General features: G+C 41.9%; 1 protein-coding gene across 10 annotated transcripts in view; it reads left to right on the top strand.

Moving 5' to 3' along the window:
• The first annotated feature begins 1688 nt into the window (after positions 1-1688).
• ppip5k1b (diphosphoinositol pentakisphosphate kinase 1b) overlaps positions 1689-23262 on the top strand; it is a 48984-nt gene continuing 27410 nt past the window's right edge. For all 10 annotated transcript variants that reach the window (XR_005894067.1, XR_005894066.1, XM_041037776.1 and 7 more), the window contains exons 1-13: positions 1689-1933; positions 8447-9040; positions 10355-10550; positions 12296-12386; positions 13160-13245; positions 13726-13880; positions 14358-14459; positions 14670-14831; positions 18279-18400; positions 19642-19743; positions 19909-19995; positions 20258-20333; positions 20729-20838. Coding sequence is in view for 8 of the 10 variants with exons in the window: in XM_041037776.1 (XP_040893710.1) it covers positions 8858-9040; positions 10355-10550; positions 12296-12386; positions 13160-13245; positions 13726-13880; positions 14358-14459; positions 14670-14831; positions 18279-18400; positions 19642-19743; positions 19909-19995; positions 20258-20333; positions 20729-20838 (1472 nt within the window). In the remaining 2 variants the exon portion in view is untranslated. The remainder of the gene's footprint in view (positions 1934-8446; positions 9041-10354; positions 10551-12295; positions 12387-13159; positions 13246-13725; positions 13881-14357; positions 14460-14669; positions 14832-18278; positions 18401-19641; positions 19744-19908; positions 19996-20257; positions 20334-20728; positions 20839-23262) is intronic.

Genomic DNA, 23262 nt, shown 5'->3' with positions numbered 1-23262 from the left:
TAATTTGAATGTCGTCAGTCTATGTCTAATGTTGAAGTGTTCAACACTTTTAAAAAAACCTAAATGTGACCTAAAGTGGATAGCAGACCTTAGAAATCCAAAAAGGCCATCAGTGATAAAGTGCCCATTGAATCAGTGAAGACAGAGGGCTTCAGAGAGCATTTAGATTTTTTTTAATGCATTACATAATTTAAAGTGTTTAAAAAAGAGATTTTTGGATGCTGAATAGGTGGTGAGAGAGAGAGGGGACGAGGAGAAGGAGGGGAGAGGTGGTCACTGGTTTTTAGTGAACACTACTTTCTTATACTGCAGCACAGACTGGCTTCTCATGTCCTGCTGCATGATGGGACAGAGAGCTGCTCCACATTTTCTTGACAGGTTGCCAGACTCACATCAGCCACACCAGGCTGTCTGGCAGGGGCTAAGGCCAGTCTGATGCTGGGAACGGCTCAGTCAGAAGCAAAAGCAACTGTGGGATTATGGAAATCTATGTAAGGCTTGTTTCATACCTCTGATGACTGTGTGTGGCGTCTGTGTGAGGCTGCATAGCTGATGAATTAATTCAAATAAATAAATCTGATTTACTCTCAACAACATCATTTCCAGCAGCAGCAGGCAGCTGCTTTCAGTAAGAAAAATAAACTCTGATAAACCCTCTAGATGGCAGCAGTCAGTAAACAGCAAAGAGTTAATGTTAGCAGCTAGCTTGTGGAGGCATTTAACTCATGAAGAGCCAGATATTTCCCTCAGGAGTTGGTGGAGACCAAAAGAGAGCTAAAAAAGAGAAACGTGATCAGAAAAACAACTCCAAATGAATGTTAATGTTTGTCCATGTCTGTTGGATGTGTAAATAGGTTAATGTTTACTAGCCATATCAGCCATATCATGATAATATGTCAGTGTTGTCTTTACATCATGTTTCTGCAGCCCACAACAAAAAAAATCAGTTAATGAAGGCTCCAATTTCTAGACCAAGGCTCCAATTTCTAGACATGCAGTATGTGATGGCTGTTTTCCACAAGGAATTAAGTTTTTTTTTTTTTGCCTACAGTACACCACTAGTTTCTGGCCTCTTGAAAGTCTTTTCCTTCACATATCATCTATCAGCCATAGAGATAATTGCTACTATATTGAACTGAGGTATACTGAGTGTGTGTGGGAGGGCTACAGTCTGCAGTCTTCATGTTTCACCCAAGGTAAAAACCACAGTTTTTTTGCAGCAAGGGAAACTTCTTCCCCACTGCTTAGTATGACAAGGAGAAACAACAAAGGAGGCAATTAAACCTCTTTTTAATTTAAACTTACAAAAGCAATGGAGAAATCACTTTCATGTATAAAGAGAGAGTTGTGGTATTGGGATTAATTAATAAACCTAGTTCATTTTCAGGGATAATACAACACCATTTCACTCTAAATACCTGTAACTGTAACAGGAAATGGGAATACTGTAACATTTAATCCAATGCCAAATGGGAAATATTGTACTTTTTCAACACAGCACATTAATGTCAAGTCAATTTAACGGCTTTCTTCGCTGGTAAAATTTTAACAATAGAACAGCAGGAGCTTGTGCAGTGCTGCAATGCACCGCTTTGGTCGCTAGATGGCGGCAACGATGCAGCTTTGAACAAAAAAAAAAAAACCCTTAAACTTTATGTAAAAAAAGAAAAACAACAGCAGCAGAGGTGAAGAAAGAAGAAAAGGAAGGAAGTTAACAACAGCAGCAGCAGCAGTAAGAGCAGTGACCGGGCATGAACTTCAGCGGCTAGTTCACAACTTTGGGCCACGAGAAAAAAAGAAAGAAAGAAACTAAACTCAGACAGCGGCGGCGGCAGCAGCAGCAGCAGCAGTTTCCCCTCAGACCATCAGACCACTTCAGTCAAAGGGAAACAAGGAAGTGAGCAGCTGACTGACTTCCATTCGTTTTCCGCCGGTAAGTCCCGCTGCCCGTAGACCGTGTGTTTTCACCCCCCTCACGCCGTGGCTTTGAGTCCTGCGACAGAGGGAAAGTTGGATTTAGCCGCGTTGTGTCGGTGGAAGTGCACAAAAAGCAGGCGAGCTTTTTTCTTTCTTGTTTTTTTTCTTTTAAACGTTTTCTAACTTACCTGTGTCTGTCAGGAGCGGTGTGCGCTGAGCAGGCCGACGCACTGATTTATTTTATGTGTGTTTTGTGCGGTTTATTTCTCCCACAGCAGCCGTGTTTTACTACCAAACCTCCATCTGACTCATTCATGGTGTTTTGTAGTGATTTGAGACGCAGGTTGTGGCGTAAAATGAAAAACAGGCTGCTGGACACCTGTAGTGTGCGGGGCGGCCACACTTTCTATTAACCACCGAGTTACAGCGGGACTGTTTAAATATAGCGTGTATAGCTTTTGAGGGTGTGAATATGTGTGCCCAGCCCTTCATGAACCGTCATACCCTCTGAATATTAAGCTGAAAGTATTAGTCGATTAATCAACAAAAAAGTAATCGACAACTACTTTGATAATCGGTAAATCTTTTTCAAGCCAAACCAGTGAAACAATGCCACATCATTTCTGATTCCAGCCTCTAAAATGACAGGATTTCCTTCTTTTCTTTGTCATATGTAACTGTATCTGAATGTTTTTGGGTATTTGGGCTTTTGATCAGAGAAAACAAGACATTTGAAGACATCACGTTCAACCCTGCTGAAGTTGTGATTGGTATTTTTGATGTTTCATGCACTAACCAGTTAACTGATAATGATAATGATTGTTAGTTGCTGCCCTGTCATTATGGCCATTTAATCTGCTGAACACATTTCCCTAAATCCCAAAGCAAAGTCTTCAAAGTACTTGTTTTGTCTGATCAAAAGTTGAGAAATCCCCAAAATATTAACTTTTATATAACATAATACAAACAAAAGCAGGAAATCCTGAACAGAGAAACATTTGGCACTTTCACTTGAAATCTGACTTCAACGACTGATTATCAGAATAGTTCATTAAATGTTTGTCGATAAACTAATTGATCCAAGTACTAATTGTTTCCGTTCTAATCATTTTCAACTGTAATGTGTAAATTAAATTCAGCCAGAGATGATCTGGGAGAAGATGCGGTGCCTGCTGATCTGGACAACAAAGAAAGAAAGAGTGTAGTGATTGAAAGTTAGGATAATTATATTTTATAGCCTAAAATAAGACAGGACATTGAAACACTTCACTTCACGCCACATGCTGTGATTTACTTATGTATGATTTCATAAATCCTATTTCTGTAACTGCTCGTATAGTGGAACAACGGCTGCTGTTAATGGTGAATGCACCTATTATAAGTAACTTAACAAACTCATTAGATCCAGCTTTTATTTTGGAAAATATATTTACTGCTACGATCTATTCTTTTCTTCTCTTTCACAAATTGTTGCTTACAACACCCTGAAATTGTTACCTTTGCACTATATTTATATATAAACCCCATCAGCTATATCCTTGTTTATATTCCATTTTATCCTGTTTATCCTCTGTTTTGTTACGGCTGCATTTTTGTATTATCTGCTGCTGCTGCAGCCCAGATTCTCCCAAGGGGCCCATTAAAGTTTCATTTCATTTTATTGTAACCCTGAAAGCTGTGTGGGTGACAGAAGTTACTCCTCGGAAGCTGAGAAGCAGCAGAATAAAGTCACGTCTCTGTCCGTGTCCTGTAAACCTTACAGGGGTCTCGTCTTCTACAGTGAGAAATATTCGCGTTGATGATTGAGCAGTAATGGGCCTGTTTTGTACGGCCTGCGGTACACCAGCAAGCCGATTATGGCCTCTGTTTTCAGTAATGACGGCAATTTGTATTTGCAAACAAAGCTAATTTCTCGGGCGCTCAGTGCATAATGAATTTATAAGCTTGTAGAGGCGGCTGTAAATGTTGTCCTGCTGGTAGTTGAATCCTGATAACATCACCAGCATGTTATCTGACCCTTGGGGGGGTGATAGTGTATTTTCATGGCTGATGTTTGTGTTCCGCCCCGGTAGCTTCATGCACTTCAGAAGTAAGTTTTATTGGATATAATAATTAACTGTTTTGTTAATGATTTAATCTCAGACTCTCTTTAGATAACACGCTGCTCATTTATTCAGCATCATCCTCACTAAAATAGAAAAGTTGTCATACCGGATTTAGACAATAAAGGTAATAGCATTTTGCGGTTAGCTTTCATTCACAATAAAGGCTCCAATCACTGTTGCCATTTGCACAATATGTCATGATTTTTTTCATTTGCCCTTTTATCAGGGTAATGGTGATAGTGAATAGGATCTAATGACCAACTCCTCCCCTTCATAAACACGACGCAGGTTTCCTGTGGCAGACAGTCTCAAAGGTTAAAAGCCTTTTATTGGAGTCTTGTTGTTTGTCTCCGGCCCTGCAGCGATGACGGAGGTGACTCATCCGTGGACGAGGGCCTGCAGGTGACAGCTGGGGAGGTTTTTAATCAGCCTCCTAAATTATTCATAGGGGGATAGAGAGTTTTATTTTTCTCGACAGAACCAATATAGATGGCAAACAGGAGGCTGTCTGACACAATAATTTTTGTCTGGTTCCCTTGTCTGTCTCCTTTATTTTGTCCTCAGTTTAAGGGACAGTAAGTCCTTCGTGACGTTAATCGACCTCTGTTGGTATCTGCTAAATGACAGCACCACCACCGAGCCCTGGGCTCAGCTTATATTGGCCCATAGTGGAAATAAATATGAAACACCAGCTTTCATTGTACAGTCTGTGACTTGAGATAAAACTTTAAAAAAACAATTGTGTTAGGAACAAATGCACCAATATGCATCTGCATCAACGGTTTGCACCAACTTTTAATATGTAACAGTTTGTGATATCTTCATTCAGTCATTTTCACTCACACATAAGCCCTTCACCATCAGCAGACTGTTCAGTCATTAGTAGTTTAACTAATACTGTGCAGACAAACTTTCAGACAAACTTTGATCAAACCCACCTAACTTTATTTTAAAGTCTAGCAAAGATCCCAGAGTTTCCAAAGATATCAGATATGTCAGGACTGAATTCTTGGGCTAATGTCTCTAAAATGAAGACACAAGACATATAGAATATTTCCATTTGACTTAATGGTGTAGCTTTAAAAACATGAAGTTGTGGGTTTTAATGTTGGCTCAGTATAAACGACTTGTAGCTTTAATGAAGAACTGAAACCAGCTCATACAGCACGTATAAGATGTGATAAGACAGAACAGAGTGAGATCATTTTATTTATTTATTTCTGTTTTAACACTGTTGGGTTACAAAGTCTTCACAGGCAGTTTGGTCTGTTCTCATGCTAAAGTCTTGACCTGCTAAAATGTCTGTGAACTAGCCACAGCTGATGTTTGGGAGCTGTGGAATTAGATGATTTAAAGATATGTAAGGCGAAACAAAAGTGGAAAAACTGTGTGTTAAAGGGTCAAAAGGTAGTACGGTCCACCTTACAAAACTACAAGTATAATACTACACATGTTGAAAACATTGTATTTATAGGACATGGCCCAGATCTCAGATATACAACTATTTTTTTCACTCATGTTGTTTAGTTTTGTTTTGTCAGAGATAAAACAAAACGCACATCATGGATTCCTCCAAGATGCAAATCACCTCTTAGAGGAATTTATCTTCTGTGGAAATGTTTTTGTCAGTGCACAGTGTACCTGGAAATGATATTGGCATGCAAAGTAGAACCGTTGGAGCTGTTCAGTTGTACAATTGAACGCTGAGTGTCCTTGGCGTAGCAAAAACTGAATAAAGTCAAGCTCATGGAGGTTATAGGTATTTATTTACGAGTTTATCTCTGTTAGTGCTCTTCGACCCCGGGCCAGCAAGAAGGTCTTCCGCTTAGTTTAGTGCTGCCTGTCATCGCCTCAGAGGTTAGTGATGATGAGTTGTCTTTGGGCAGCGTAGATGGCCCATGGCAGCCCCCACACCCGTGCCTTGGCTCCACCCCTCACTTCCCATTCCCCCACCACCCCCACGCCATGACAGAAGAGGGCACGGTTATTTCTGGGTACCAAGGTTAGGCTGGGCCATGTGTGAGATTCAGTTGACGTATGTTCTGGCAAAAAGTCCAGGACACGGGAAGACTGTGTCGGCTGTGTAGAAGCCAGAGCATTTGATTGTACCAGTGAAGTAATCTGCCCTGAATGGGAGTGAAAGTGAGTTTGAATAAGTTCTTGCTGTCATTCAAAGGTTGTGATAGAGTGCACTGTCAGCTTGTGGGCCGTCACTGAGAGGTGATATGATCTACCCATCTGTTTCTGGAGCCTTTTCCCCTCGAGTCAGCTGTTTGCTGTAGGTGGTGGGGGTCAGGGTGGTGATGTTTGGGGGGTTAGACTATCGTGTTGAGAGACACATGAACTGACTTTGGCCGTGTCTGCTGTTTGTGAACATAGCACTGTACATTAGCAAGTTTCTGCTTCTAGCTTGGCTACATTTCACGGCTCGCTCTCGGGCTTTGGCTCAGTTACGAAGAGAATGACATAACGGCTTTGCCTCTTTATTGTGCGGTATCAGATCAGGTAACGCACGCACGCACGCACGCACGCACGCACGCACGCACACACACACACACACAAACCCATTATTTTAAAGCACTAGGGCTGCAAATTTAACTGCTGTTCACAGTTTAACAAATTATTTCACCTTGGATTTTTGGCAAGACATCCATGATCTCGCGGTTTAGGAACTGCAGCAACACCTGTTTCTATTGTGTGTGTGTGTGTGTGTGTGTGTGTGTGTGTGTGTGTGTGTGTGTGTGTGTGTGTGTGTTGTTTTAGTAGGTGAGCGTTGCATTACCTTTTCTCTATTCTGGAAATTGTTTCAAGGAATAGAGTGCTAGTACAAAGAGGAAAATTTCTAGGGATTAGTTCATTCTTGCATCAGTTTTCTCCTAATTCTTGGGAGATAGTGGAAGTTGAGTTTCCAGGGATTAAAGTAGTATTATGAGCATAGCAGAGAGTCTTGTTCCATAGCATGACATTTCTGATATGTTAATTCCCCAATGAATTTTTTTTTCATTGGATATTGGATTTATTTGTACTTCTAGCTTACTTTTTGTGTGCAATCATTCTTGACTTACAATTTTAGGATTAATGTCTGTATTTTGTGAGGCGTAATATTAGAATACTGCTCACACGGTATTAGAGATGGAGTATCACATAGAACCAAACAAAGTTCTTCTGCTGTGTAATAACAAGGAAACCACATTAAGATGTTAAAGACAGTGACAGCAAACAGCCGCTCTTTGTTCCACTTACCAGAATAACCCGGTGTAAAACATTTTAGGAAGTGGAAATTCAAAAACAACAACAGAATCAACTTTAGTGTTGCTCTAGTCAAGCAGACTCATGAGCAACAGCTTAAATGAGCACTGAAGAACAGAAAACTGACAAAGCACAGTAAATGTTGCTGAAATTATTTGTTAAAGAAAAAAAACAAAAGAACAAGAAGGGATAGGGCAGGAGGCCACAGGGCGGAGTCCTTCTACTAACTCAGCAGGGAGACTGGGTCCATCAAGGATGTTTCATAAGTGGCTCCGTCTGAAAAGAGAAGTGCAAACTGGGGTAATGTGAACCACTTTAATGTACATACAGGACACGCTCCTGTATGTCCTGGCTCCTCTTCGAGGCCCCGTCGCCACGGCAACATCAAACAGCGGCACAGGCTCGTTAGATGATTAAATGTTCTGAGTCAGCAGCAGGTTAATGTGGAGTAGATGTTGTTGTTGTGTATAATAAAACAGTTGGTGGGGGGTATGGGAGTGTACGCCTGTTAATGAGTGTTGATATTCATCTGGAAGAGGAGGGTGGCGCTGTGACCTGGACTAACACAGCCGAATTAAAGCCCCACGTCTGTGTATTTATCAGTGAAATATAAAAGTAAAATCCTTCACTTTTACTCCTTTACTCCTTTTTCCACATTCACAATGAAAAAAAATGTAGAACAAGGGAACGAAGAAATAATTTCCACGTGGCTCTTAAACCCTGCTCTTCCTAATCTTCTACTTCCATTCTTTAAACTTGTGAATATGTCTTTTGCTCCACATACCTTGCATTTTCTATCTCACCGTGGATTAATACATGTGTAAACTGCCATCGTCTGTAAATACTTCAGCAATCAACATGAAGGGAATTCTTTCTAGACAAAGTATTGATTTTAAATCTTCAGTTTTAAATCTAGAAACTCTTCTAAATTGTGTTGCAAAGGCACAGTTTGTGTGGCTGATGTCATAACCAGTTATTTCACAAATGGTGGATGTTTACAGCTGTTAGGGTTAGCTGTAACTGTGAAATGTAAAATGTCTCTACAACTGCCAACTGCTGTTTAACTTGTCGACTCTTATTCCTTCGTGTATCCTAACGGTGTTCATCTAAAAGAATTGTTTTAAATTAATTTATGAACCAGTTTTTCCCATGTTTCTCTACCGTGTCTTCCCCAGGGAAAGGAACAGTGGTGCACTGATGTTGATCGTGGAGTTACCTGTGTGAAGACGTGTCTCTAGACGGGGACATGTTATCTCTCAGAGCCAGACCTCCTCTGTCCTGACACAGGGAGTTTTACAACCAGGACCCTGACTGTCTACCTCAACACACGCAAAGTTCACTCCCTCTTAGGACATCCACTATTCCCCTTTCTACCTCAGCACGTTCTGTACACCCACGTAGCTGTTATCAACCAGCTCAGGAACGTCAACAGACCCTTCACTTTATCACCACGGCTCTCAGGTGTCAGTCATCCAGCGATAGTGTAACAGTTGACTGGGTTTCTTTCTGCTTCGCCGCCATAATCGCTATCTGACCCTGCACTGGGAGGAGCTACCTGAAGCGGCCATGTTACGTGTGGGTTTGTGATGTCCGAGCCCTGCGACGGACCAGGACCAGGAGCAAGGGAGGGACAGGGACGGGGTGACAGACACGTTCCTCTGTTTGTGGTTGGCTGTGACAATGATGAGCAGGACATGGGTCAGATGGAGGCAGGCATGAAGAACGAGATGTTTCGAGAAGAGGAAATGGAGGACGATGAAGATGAGTCGGTAAGTTACAGGTGTTAATTCAGGTGTGCGCACAGTCTGAGTCAGTGTCCTAGTTTACAGGTGTATCATGAGGTTTACCTTGTACCTTGTGTTTTTTCAGGTATTAAAAGATTGTTTTTGGTACAGTTAATAGTTGTTTACCTCAAAGTTAACATGCAACTTTTTTGTTCTTTTGAAGTTTTTTCAGAAGCACTTTAAAAAACATTTTATACTTATAAACTTATTTATCTGTTTTGCACTTAAAAATGAGACATTTTCAACACATACAACAGGCTTTAAAAATATCAATTATACATTTTCCAGTGACTGTAACTTCACCATGGGAAAAAGAGTTAATTTTGGAACAGAACATGGAGCTGCTGCTATTTAGATGGTAGGAAGTGAACTGGCCGGGAAATTTAAAGAGGAAAGTTTTATTTGGAATTGGATAGTGGAAAAAAAAATAGAGACAGAAATATACAAAGATTGGCATGAGAACAATACAGTATATAAACAACTGCAAAGCCTCTGGTCTGTTGTCTACTCCTGTAACTATAAAAGGACTTTATTATACTGCTGTGTTTACTGCTGTGTTTGCTGCTCGCTCACTAGCAATGGTTTCCTCTCTGTCTTTCGTCTCTGTATCTGTCTTTGAACGTTTTTGCCTTTTAGTTGATGGTTTAGTTGCATTGCGTGAACAGGTTGCAGTTCACCTCATGCACTAAAATGTCAGTGCAACCACTGCAGCACAACGGCAAAGAATGGAGGAACCAATGAACACAAAAGCACTGTTTCTGAGATCATTGCTTCTAGTAGGGAAAATGTGTTGTTTGACCTGAGGAAAGGCCATGCTGTCAGCTACAGTGTCCATTTTAGGACATTTCAGACTCGGCCTGTCAGCCTCAGTGCAAACTCTTCGCTTTAGCAGTCTGCTCTGATCGTTAGCAGTCACATTTTGGATTGAATCAAGCTCCTTGTCATGCGCCTGGACTGTGCCACAATTATAGTGTAGTGGCCACAGTTGAAAGTGCAGGTCACATGATGGCAGAGGATCTAGAAAGTATTTTTTTGTCATACATATTAGTTAGAAAAAGTGCTGTAAAACTCAAATTATCACACTAATTAAGAATCCCTCTTTGAAATCTCAGATAGATCCAACACATATTTAAAAAACCTCCAAGGCTCATATTTGGATATCTGTGCTGTCCTGCTGTGTTTACCCTCCCTTGAACATGAGGAATACTGGCTTTTTGTCAGTCGTCAATATGCTCATCTCAGTTACCTTCTCCCCTTTATGTCATGTCATGTCTCCGTCCTGCCTGTCGTCTCCACCAGCCGTCAGAGCGACAGATTGTGGTGGGCATATGTGCCATGATGAAGAAGTCCAAATCCAAGCCCATGACTCAGATCTTGGACCGCCTTTGTAAGTTTGACTACATCGATGTGGTCATCTTTCCCGAGGAGGTGATCCTGGAGGAGCCAGTGGAGAAATGGCCCCTCTGCGACTGCCTCATCTCCTTCCACTCCAAAGGTAAAGCGTACAGTCATGAACAGTCATGAAATGGTCACACCATAGAGGTGTTAGAGGATTTGAATCTTTTCTTGCTGCACCTGTCTGTGAGGAGCAGTTGCTTGTCCTCTAGATGAATTCTTAATTGGTTTAAGCGACTCACTTGTACTCCTGATGCTGTGCAATCACATCTTATTTTGCCTTGAATTAACAAAATACCTGAATGTGATTTAAAATGGTCCACTGGTTTAAAAAAAGCACTAATACTTGTGCTTGCTCAAAAGAAGTAAAATAAAATTAAGACTGAGGTGAAACAAAATAAAAAATAAAGAAAACAGATGAAAATCCACCCATAGTGTAGCGCTAATAAATGCTCTCTTCATTGTTCTTTGACATCAGATTGCTGTTTTGAAAGTGTAACAGAAATGAAATACCTTTTTTCTTTTCCTGCAAAAGCGTATAAATCGTCTGTGTTCTGAGAAATATGTTTCCAAAAAGCCTTACCATATTTTAGATAGTTTGCCAGGTTTGTGTCAGGCTGTCTGACAACAGCCAGTACCAGTTTATGGGAATGTCTCAATGGGAAACTGGAAATATCTATTTAAAGTTCGTTATTAATTGTGCGCCTTAGCTTACCATATGTGGTTTGCAGAGACAGGGCTAGATGAATAAGATCAATACACTTCTCTCTTCTCTCTCTCTCTCTCTCTCTCTCTCTCTCTCTCTCTCTCTCTCTCTCTCTCTCTCTCTCTCTCTCTCTCTCTCTCTCTCTCTCTATCTATCCATCTAGCTAGCTAGCGATATATATATGATGTTGATGTAGGCCTGCTTTTTCCATTTAGTTTTCAAAGTCTTTGTTGAGTGTTACTATGAGCCCTGTGTTGTTGTCATTATTGGGGAAAAAAGGAAATAACATTTCCCTGAAACATATCTGAAACATTCCCACAGACATTTGCCACGCTCATTTGTGGGGGAAGATGGTGAATATTGAGAGAAATAGCCTTGAAAATGTGTGTGTTTTTAGCCACAAAGGCGCTTGTGACATATAATATGTGTCAATACTTCCACCAATAATTGGCTAACTGCGTTTAAGTAACCTCCATGGTGCTGCAAGCTACAAACGTTACCAACAAAATGACATGAGCCTCCACCTGAGAGTGCCCTGCATATTACCAGGCAGAGACTCTGTTAAATTCAATAATATGACACCATGCAAATGAGCACCATGACAAACATACTGTGCTGTTGTAAATTTCCAGTCAAACAAGGAGCAACATTGATCGCTTATCTACTGTAGCTCACACTGAATCCCACTAAAATTCATGGGAACCTGATAAAATGTGGTTAAACCTGTTGAAACTCCATATGACTCTTTAACAGTATTACAGAATGGACAGGTTCTTATCGGAGAATCATAGCATGTATTAGTTATGGAGTCAAAACTCTGGGTACCAGCATATTAAGGGAATATAAGCAGGATTCAGTAAGGGTTATCACCTCTGTGTAGTCAACAAATATCTGCCAGACGTTAGAACCAACCTGTTTAGCTTTTGCAGCAAGTATTTCTGCTTTAGACACATTCCCCACTCAACCCTCAAAGGACACAACCCATCAAGAACAATCAGGCAACAGAGAATATCAGAGCAGAACTTTATCTCCATGAAAATCCTTATTTCCTCAGTTTATTTGCAAATGCTGGTTAAGCTCTGGTTGTTGAACTTGATGTGTGGGCTCATGCAGTTTTTATTCGTGCAACACTTTTTTAGGTTTCCCTTTAGACAAAGCTGTGGAGTACGCCAAGCTGAGGAATCCCCTGCTCATCAATGACCTCAACATGCAGTATTTCATACAGGACAGGTACGTGTTGAGCAGTAGAACACACACAAAGCCGCATTCGCAGTGCTCTTTACTCATGTCTGCCCCAACAAAACCATAATAAACTTCACCTGATTCAAAATGCCACAGGCTCATAACAGGAGGCAACACATTACTCCGGTTTTCAAATCACTTCACTGGCTCCCAGTCTGTTTTTAGAGTGGATTTTAGAATTTGAATAATCACTTTTAAGGCTTGCAGGGTGTTAGCTCTCGAATATGTAGCTGACCGCCTGACCCCATACCACCCTGAATGTAACTTGAGATCCTCTGGTAAGTAATTCCCAGCCATTCCCTGGGATGGATGGGGAATGTGGGCTATATAAATAAATGTATAATAGTAATAATAATAATAATAATAATAATAATAATAATAATAAACTCAAGGATAAGCTCATTCATGCAGTGGTTAGTGGGTGAGATGAAAATCATTTTGAAGTGTCTGTGTCTCTGGTTGTCATGAAATCAAACAGCCTCATGGAGATTTACTGTCTCTTTCTTGCGGCAGCTGCATTTTTTTTATGCGACCAACTTGTTTGCACTTGTAATTCTTTTCCCTTCCTAATGAGAGGACTGGTCATGTGATGGGAATGAAAATGACATAATTGCTATTTTCACATCCATTATACACCTTACTGCTGTTTTACTGCCCAACCCCAGCGACACACACATGCACGCACATAACAGCTGCACATACAGACTCACTGTGGTTTTCCCTTTTGGATGTTATTTGTAAGTTGTTTGATTCCCTGCCAGGCGGGAAGTGTACCGGATCCTACAAGAAGAGGGTATTGACCTACCTCGTTATGCTGTGTTAAACCGAGATCCCGACAATCCTGAAGGTGTGCAAGAGTTCTTATTTTACATAAAATATTTTTTTTATGTGTTATCTATTAATACAAAACTGTGACAGTAAGCTGTGAAAAATAACAATATTTCCAATGTTGTTATTAATTTTTTGCTGCCTGTTTGGCCGGGTGCCTGTTGGAAATTAGATCTGAGCAGATGTCCAGATTAAATAAAGATAAATAAATAGTAAAGTAAATAAATAGTAAAGTAAATGAATGACTTAAAGGCACAGTGGGTGTGCTGCTTGCTGTCATTGCTGCCAACTGGTTTGGCTTATTTCAGTCTATAGCGTGATGGCAACACAAGAATTTAAGACAGCTAGTAACCAAGGTTCAGCAGTTCCAATCCCAGGTCAGAGTTTGATTGGGTTGTACATTCATACAAAATGTAAACTTATTTGTGTGTTCTCCTTGTCTGTACCATCACTGTTGCACATTGCTGAGGCTCATCTTGTAAAATATGTCCATGTGCAGAGTGTAACCTTGTGGAGGGGGAGGATCATGTTGAGGTGAACGGGGAGGTGTTCCCTAAACCCTTCGTGGAGAAACCTGTTTGTGCTGAGGACCACAATGTCTACATCTATTACCCAACATCTGCTGGAGGAGGCAGCCAGAGACTCTTCAGAAAGGTAGCTGTCCCCAAAACAGCTCGGCAGCAAGACGTTCAGTCATTGGCACATACTGACAACAAGAAAGCAGGAGTTCAGGAAGTTGCTTAACATCCCTCTGACTTATAAACTTTGCCTTTCATGGACAATTATAAGCTTAAAATGTTGAGCCACACAAATATCCAGTGTGTGTGTGTGTGTGTTGAATTGATGTTTCTCACAAGCAAGTCTTCCATTTTTCTGTTTGAGACTCAGTGTTATTGCATTATCAGATGAGAAAAAGAAAATGTAATAAAACTTGTGATAATACTTTGACAGACACAGTGTTGAACCTGTTATTGAACAGTTACAGTGGAGCATCAGTGGCACAAAGTACTATTAGAAAATGCATTGATGGAACAGAGGTTGGGTAATGAGGTGAAATACGATCTTTGTTCACGTGTTTGCTTTCAGATGCCTTTGAATTCTCTTTATTTTATTTATCCCTCTTTGCTGTAGATTGGGAGTCGTAGCAGTGTATACTCCCCAGAAAGCAGCGTACGAAAGACTGGATCCTACATCTACGAGGAGTTCATGCCCACAGATGGTACTGATGTGAAGGTATTGTGCAAGTTCACTTGGCTATTAATGGATCTGTTGAATTGCTTGGAATGGTTTATGCACCAGTAACTCATGCTGAATCACACAGTTTAGTCTAGTTACTAAAATATAAAAATCATTATCATCTGCCTTAAGACGTTTTCTGTGTTTGTTCATCTTTTGACTGTGTGTGTGTCTCTGTGTGTTACGTGGTGTCTCTGTCTCTCTCAGGTCTACACAGTGGGCCCAGATTACGCCCATGCTGAGGCCCGAAAGTCTCCAGCTCTGGACGGAAAGGTAGAGAGGGACAGTGAGGGGAAGGAGATCCGCTATCCCGTCATGCTGACTGCCATGGAGAAACTGGTGGCCCGCAAGGTCTGCCTGGCCTTCAAGGTAAAGTTTAGTCATCATACAGCAGACACAGTTCAGCATAGTTTGCAAGAAAACAGAAAAGAACCTGGTTTGAGGTTGTTGAGAAACCTGCATATATTTTTTTGAAAACGGTTTAATTTACAAGCTTGTGGTCCTTCTCTTGTCCTTTTATTACATTTTTTATTAGTTCTCAAGCCATTAGTGGTGGAAAAAACTCCACTGGGTACCTTTTTTATGTGCAGTAATCCATTTGTAGCTAACACAAACATTGCATCAACTTGTGTTTAGCTGCACAACACTATTTAATGAGCTATTAGCTCATTAAAGTCTTTTTAGAGTAGGGTGAAAGTATCTTTAATTCAATTACTGAAACACAATTGTTGAGCCTCCAAGTGTGAAAAACTGTTCTTATTCTTTAACTTGCAAACTAAATACAGTGTTTTATATTAATATACTTGGTGAATGGCAGCATTTTTCCTACCTGATATATATCAACCAGATACCGAGAGAGGCTGGGGACATTGAGTCTGAGTGGACCATGTTCTCTGCATCTATTGTTGATGCGGCCGTCCGGAGCTGTGGTCATAAGGTCTCCGGTGCCTGTCGTGGCGGTAATCCCCGAACCCGGTGGTGGACATCGGAAGTAAGGGATGCTGTCAAGCTGAAGAAGGAGTCCTATCGGGCCTGGTTGGCTCGTGGGGCTCCCGAGGCAGCTGACAGGTACCGACAGGCCAAGAGGGCCGCAGCCCGGGCGGTTGTAGAGGCAAAAACTCGGATCTGGGAGAGGTTCGGTGAGGCCATGGAGGAGGACTATCGGTCGGCCTCAAGGAGATTCTGGCAAACCGTCCGGCGCCTCAGGAGAGGGAAGCAGTACTCTACCAACACTATTTACAGTGGAGGTGGAGAGCTGTTGACCTTGACTGGGGACATAATTGGACGGTGGAAAGAGTACTTTGAGGATCTCCTCAATCCCGCTGTTACGATTTCCGTTGAGGAAACAGGGGATGGGGATTCGGTGGCGGACTCATCCATCACCCAAGCTGAAGTCACGGAGGTGGTCAAAAAGCTCCTTGGTGGCAAGGCACCGGGGGTGGATGAGGTCCGTCCCGAGTACCTCAAGTCTCTGGATGTTGCAGGGCTGTCTTGGCTGACACGCCTCTGCAACATCGCGTGGCGGTCGGGGACAGTACCCCTGGAGTGGCAGACAGGGGTGGTGGTCCCTCTTTTCAAGAAGGGGGACCGGAGAGTGTGTTCCAACTATAGGGGGATCACACTCCTCAGCCTCCCTGGGAAAGTCTATGCCAGGGTGCTGGAGAGGAGGATTCGACCAATAGTCGAACCTCGGATCCAGGAGGAACAATGCGGTTTTCGTCCTGGTCGTGGAACACTGGACCAGCTCTATACTCTCTATAGGGTGCTCGAGGGTTCATGGGAGTTCGCCCAACCAGTCCACATGTGTTTTGTGGATCTGGAGAAAGCATTCGACCGTGTGCCTCGTGGGGTCCTGTGGAGGGTGCTCTGGGAGTATGGAGTCCGGGGCCCTCTGCTAAGGGCTGTCAGGTCTCTGTACGACCGGAGCAGGAGCTTGGTTCGCATTGCCGGCAGTAAGTCAGACCTGTTTCCAGTGCATGTTGGACTCCGGCAGGGCTGCCCTTTATCACCGGTTCTGTTCATAATTTTTATGGACAGGATTTCTAGGTGCAGCCAGGGGCCGGAGGGAGTCCGGTTTGGGGATCACAGGATTTCATCCCTGCTTTTTGCGGATGAAGTTGTCCTGTTGGCTCCGTCAAACCAAGACCTTCAGCACGTACTGGGGCGGTTTGCAGCCGAGTGTGAAGCAGCTGGGATGAGAATCAGCACCTCCAAGTCCGAGGCCATGGTTCTCGACCGGAAAAGGGTGGCTTGCCCTCTCCGGGTTGGGGGAGAGTTCCTTCCTCAAGTGGAGGAGTTTAAGTATCTTGGGGTCTTGTTCACGAGTGGGGGAAGGACGGAGCGTGAGATTGACAGGCGGATCGGTGCAGCTTCCGCAGTAATGCGGTCGATGTACCGGTCCGTCGTGGTGAAGAAGGAGCTGAGCCGAAAGGCAAAGCTCTCGATTTACCGGTCGATCTACGTTCCTACTCTCACCTATGGACATGAGCTTTGGGTCATGACCGAAAGGACAAGATCTCGGATACAAGCGGCCGAGATGAGTTTCCTCCGCAGGGTGGCTGGGCGCTCCCTTAGAGATAGGGTGAGGAGCTCGGTCATCCGGGAGGAGCTTGGAGTGCGGCCGCTGCTCCTCCACATCGAGAGGGGCCAGTTGAGGTGGCTCGGGCATTTATTCAGGATGCCCCCTGGACGCCTCCCTAGGGAGGTGTTCCGGGCATGTCTCGCCGGGAGGAGGCCCCGGGGAAGACCTAGGACACGCTGGAGGGACTATGTCTCTCGGCTGGCCTGGGAACGCCTCGGGGTTCCCCCGGAAGAGCTGGAGGAAGTGGCTAGGGAGAGGGAAGTCTGGGCGTCCCTGCTTAGACTGCTGCCCCCGCGACCCGACCCCGGATAAGCGGCAGATAATGATGATGATGATGATGATGATGATATATATCACACTGCTCTGATCAACATTTATATAATCCCGTAAACAGAAAACATTGAACAAATCTCTGGTGCAGACTCCATGAACAGCTATAGCTCAATATGAATGACTGAGTGAATTCAGAAAACACACTGGATTCCCAACAAACAAATAAACACGAGGCAGAGACAATCAATTATTCATATACTTTGTTTTGTAAGCACAGCTCTCAACATTAAGAGTTTGTGTGTTGCACAATTGATGCAAAGGCAAGTTGTTTGAAAGTTTATGAGCCCAACTGGAAAATGTTCCTTATAAACAAAATATTTCTATTTGATAAAAAGATAAACGTGATAAACATATACATGTTATGATAAACATAAACATGTATAACTGACTGAATAACAGTTATTACAGATATCACTGCTCTGTTGTTTTAGTTAGCTGTTATGAAGACATGCTAAATTACTCGTTGTTATTGCTGATATAAGTTTCTCAATTTAGAGAAGTATGCAAACAAGAAGATGCCTCTACAAACTTGATCCCGTGCTCTTTAGGGAAAAGAGAATCAAATAAACAAACTTGGTTAAAAAAAATCTTCACTGTGAGATTTTCATGGGTTTTATGCAACTTCTGAGTCTTGAAAATCAAGTACAACTGTGTTTTCTACTGATTTATGTCAAAATGTTTTACTCTAACTGTAGCCGTGTGCCCCAGAGCTCATCTCTCTTGATCCTGTGTCTGTGTTTTCTCTGTTCTTTTAATAATAATTCATACCTCTGTCTAATAAAAACTGTCTGTGGCTGTATGTCAAAGTGCTTTCTGCTCCACATTCTGGCTAACAACATACCTCTAGTAGTATCTGATGTGTCTCTAAATTCACTAAAACCCAGTTTGTGTTTGATTTTTAGCAAACGGTGTGTGGGTTTGATCTGCTCAGAGCCAACGGCCACTCCTTCGTCTGTGATGTTAACGGTTTCAGCTTCGTCAAAAACTCCATGAAGTACTACGACGACTGTGCCAAAGTCCTGGGGTAGGTCACATTAGCTCACATGCTGTTAAACGCTGACCTCTAACTTTCCTACTGCATGAAACACATCGCTTTGAGTACAATGTTGAAATATAATTTATTAGAACAGTTTATTGCAAGTATAATAGGAGTTTTGTGTTTAACCACAAGCACACCGTTTGTCAGTAAAGATCATATAACTGTGTAGTTGTAGTAGCAAGAATGAATACCAGAGTGAAGCCAAACCAAAGTCCTCGAGAAACACAAATATACTGAAATGTCAAACTAAAGTTTTTACATGTTTTCCTGTTTGAAAAGTATTTTTCTGCCAATGTGCCTGCAGCAGCCGTGGCCGGAGGCATTATGTTTTCAGTTTGGCTGTACCTCTGTCCGACTCATTCTCGTGAATGCGATATATTAGGAACCCCTGGAGGGAATTTATTTACATCCGGCACAAACATCCACTTGAACTCAAGGATGAACTGATAAAAATTTGGTAGTCAAAGGTCAAAATCAGTGCAACTTTACAGAACATATTTTTGGCTACAACTGAAGAATTAATACGCTAAATATTATAAAATACACTTTATACTTTCTATTAAATTCCTTCATTATATGGGTCTGGACAGAATGGAAATAAACTGCAGCTGTGAGGTGATAATTCTGTTCTGTGTTGTAATGAAGAAGCAGCCACTTGTTTTGTTGATCTGTATTGCCTAACATCTGTGAAACATTTCCATGCTGTAGCTTTAAAGTAAACATTGCCTTGAAGCTGTTATGTTATAAATTATACACAGCTCTGGACAGCTCGGAGGATCTTGTTGTCAGTTTTACGTCATAGTTTGTTTCTGATTTATCACCTCTCCGTCCAGGCAAAGTAACTGAAGCTTTATGACTAAAGACTCATAAATTTTACTAATAGAAAGACAGAGGAAAGCTTCCCTCCACTAATGGACACTAGCATGAACATAATTCCTCAAGGTGTGATGCTCAGGAGGCAAAGACCTTGTAGAAAAGCTTATTATTTATTATTTTATTATTATTATTATTTTATTATCATGTTATAAGGTATAAAACAGAAAGGAACAATGTGCAAAGTCAGAATATTTCAGCAAACCTGACTGGCACAAGGAGGGATTTGCAGATTGAAAGACATATTAACTTTGCTATGTATTTATTTTTCTTTTTACTTCTTATGATTTTTACCTAATAAGCTGATTCCTGAATAATTTTAACTCTGTTATTGCTTTTCTCTGCTTCACCAGGAACATGGTAATGAGAGAGTTAGCCCCCCAGTTCCACATCCCCTGGTCCATCCCCATGGAGGCTGAAGACATCCCCATCGTCCCAACAACCTCAGGAACCATGTACGTACTGGAAAACAAAATTTGGAAAATATGTGGAATGTATTATTTCCCCCTAATTTATTTACTTAACACTGATTTGAATAATCCCGTTCTTTCACATTCTGACAAGTGTCTTGTTTTATCAGTTTCTGCTGGATTTTAATCTTGCTCCTGTGATTTCTTCAGGATGGAGCTGCGCTGTGTTATAGCCATTATCCGCCATGGAGATCGCACACCAAAGCAAAAGATGAAAATGGAGGTCCGGCATCCTCTGTAAGTCTCTTCTATTCAGCATTAAGATGTTTCTCCTTCACACTGTTGATACAACTTTCAGATATTCAGTTTGTGGTCACAACCACAACACTGAAGAACTAAAGGCCCACAACATCCCAACTCATCCTGTTTGCTTTACACAGTTTGCATTTCCTTAGTTTATTCTCAGAAAAGTAAGGTAGTAACTGTATTTTCTCCTTTTGGAGAAATAATTCAACATTTCCCTCATCCAGTGTCCTTTAATCCTGTTATTCATTCCCAGATTCTTCGAGTTGTTTGAGAAGTATGGAGGCTACAAGTCAGGAAAGCTAAAGCTAAAAAAGCCAAAACAGCTACAGGTGAGTGAGATTCACTTTAGTCTTTTGTTCCTTCTTTTTTTCCCACGCTCTCTCCTCTGCCTGTGTATCTCTGTGTTTTTGGTAGATTATGAGCCTTGGAAGGATAATGAAGGGTTTGTAACGTTTACATATACAGCACCGGGCTTCATGATTATTATGGATCACAAACCATCATTGCTTTGTTGTCTAAATATTTACACTTAGCTGTCTACGTCCTGTCATCCTGTCACTGTCACATCTTTTTATAAAACATTTTTGAAGCTGCTGTCTTCACTGTCAGTCCTGTCTTTCACATAATCTTCAGTCAGGACATTTACAGCGGATACAGTGTCTGTTTAGTTTGCATAGTGAAAAGATAAAAGTGAAATTAAGGCCAGCCGCCTCCTTGTCTCCAGGAAGTGCTGGACATCGCCCGCCTGCTGCTGGTTGAACTGGGCCAGCACAACGACTGTGAGATCGAGGAGAAGAAATCCAAACTGGAACAGCTCAAGACCGTCCTGGAGATGTGAGTGACACCTCGCATCAGACACACACACACACACACACACACACACACACACACACACACACACTACCAGTCAGCGTCCTCCTGTTTCCTGTCACCATCATTCATCAGCAGTCATCCACTCTCATCTGTGATTCACGACACAAAACTAGCTTCATCTCTCAACACTCCATCCAGGTTCAGTCATCTTTCCCATACTCCGAGCCAGACACATGTTTACTGTGATTCACTCCCTCCCTCTTGTGTCTCTAACTCTTTGCTTTATCTTCTCTTCCCTCCTCTATTCCTCTTTTTCTCCTGCCCCACATCCCTCCTTCTTTCTCTCCAAAAGGGAATCCAGCTTGAATGACACTCAGTACGCACCCTCTCCCTTCTCATTTTAAAGGATGAGGTTTTACCACCCTCCTTTTCTGTAGTCTTTATGGACCGTATGTACAAAACATTAGGAATGCCTTTTCTCTGTCTGACACAGACCAAGGTGAATCTAGGTCAAAGCAAAATGGGCACAAACTGGACAAAGAGGGGAGTTTAGTATCATAGCTTTTGCCATATTTGAAATTTGAGTTAACTTTTGGAAGGTGTTCCTAATGTTTTGTACGCTGAGTGTATCATTTCCATTAACATCCATTCATTTTTAGCCATTAACACTGGACACATACACAGTCAAATGTCTCTGATGATTTCACTGTGTTTCAGTGTGTGCTGTGCTACTTCGTCTGCATGCCGTCCTCACCACATATCAGCTGGACTGTAGATCTTCTAATGTCTTCCTTCCTCCTGCCTCCCATCAGCATTTATACTAATGTTGGTGATTTGCTGGCACTCTTCTCCATAGAGATAACAAAATAAGCTGGAAGTCCTAGAATTTCTAATTTGCAAAGAACGCGTGGTTCAAAACCACAGTTTAAAAAACAAAAAAAACAAAAAAAAAACACCTATGTCATGAAGTGAATGGGCATAATAGAGAGGTTGGATTTACAAAAGTAAGAGCAAGAAAAACTAAATATAAAAGAAATATAAAGGTTTTAGGTGCTAAAAATAAAGTGAGGGTCCTACACAATGTGTAGTTTATTTATCAGTTCATACATAATGCAGTAAACAGAAAAAAAAAAAAATCGAACAACTTTTGCTGTGACCATCCTTTGCCTTTAAAGCAGCACCAGTTCTCCTCAGTACACTAGCACACAGTGTTTGGCACGTAGGTTGTCCAAAGCATCTTGGAGAACATGCCACAGTTCTTCTGTGGATTTAGGCTGCCTTAGTTGTGTCTGTCTCTTCATGTAATTACTTGAGCCACCTTGCAGCTGCTGTAGTGTGGGCTCGGAGTTATCCCATTAATTGCAGCATCTATCCGCCTTGGGTGGCATTGCCGAGCAGTCCCCCGTAGTTCTGTTTGGGGTAACATTAAACAGCTGTCTCTCCCTCTCAGCATGTCTCTGTTGTATCTGTTATATTTCCTCCTTTAAATATTCCAGCTCATACAAGTACAGTTCTATGAATCTGTTGCACCCCATATTCATATCTATCCCAGATAATATCTTTAAAAAAATCTTTCTTCCAAAGCCAGGAGGTTGCTCAACAAGCTAGCAAAGCAGTGTAAACCGTGTTAATGCACATGTAAATCAGCCTCTGCCATAAAGGAACTCCTTTCCAGAGACTGTGAAAGTGATCGCTGGTATTAGTCTGTGAAGCTGTTTCAAAATAAGCTACAGTGCCTGTATTCTTCTTAATGAAGAAACATGTCACCCTGTGCAAACGTGTGGCTCGCTGTTGCTTTTTTTAGTAGATCTGTTGGTTTTCATAGGATTTGTTGACTGTAATAAAAATATAGAAACTCACCAGCGTTGTCCTTTAAAATGTGGGCTCGCTTCACTGTATGATCTTTGTATAATGTATATTGACAACATTGATTTATGACCTCTATCTTTGACTACTCTCCTTTTGTGTCTGTCCATTCTTTGTAGATCCCATCTTTACATGTAAAGTGGCTGTAACAGGCCATATGTAATTCATGAGCTGCTAGAGACAGAATAAAATTTCATGTATCCCTATTTTAACTTGCATCATTGTAGCCAACAGGTTCTCTAATTTCTGCTACAGCCGAACCAAACCGTCCTAATGCAGTTAGCCCCACCTGTCTGATGTCCCCCAGCAAATACCAAGAATCACTTCACCAAAGTGCTGTGTGATGGTGTTTTTTTTTTTTTATGGTGTGAGTCTTTGACAGCAGCTCCACTTCTCTGGCTCTGTGCCCGAGTTACTTATCCTGGTTCAGGGTCCGTCATCATGTGGCTCTTTGAGGCGTCCGCTCAGCTGCCTGTCCTATTACAGAACACCATGCGGTCATTAGGCTGCAGGATGTGCCAAATTCTTACTACAGCACAACACACTGGGCTATTGGAGGCTCCTGATATGTATTTGCGT

The sequence above is a fragment of the Toxotes jaculatrix genome, chromosome 5, assembly GCF_017976425.1.
Source record: "Toxotes jaculatrix isolate fToxJac2 chromosome 5, fToxJac2.pri, whole genome shotgun sequence".
In the NCBI taxonomy this organism is placed as follows: Eukaryota; Metazoa; Chordata; class Actinopteri; family Toxotidae; genus Toxotes; species Toxotes jaculatrix.
The sequence above is the reverse complement of the archived record's forward strand: the minus strand, read 5'-3'. Positions and strand labels throughout refer to the sequence as shown.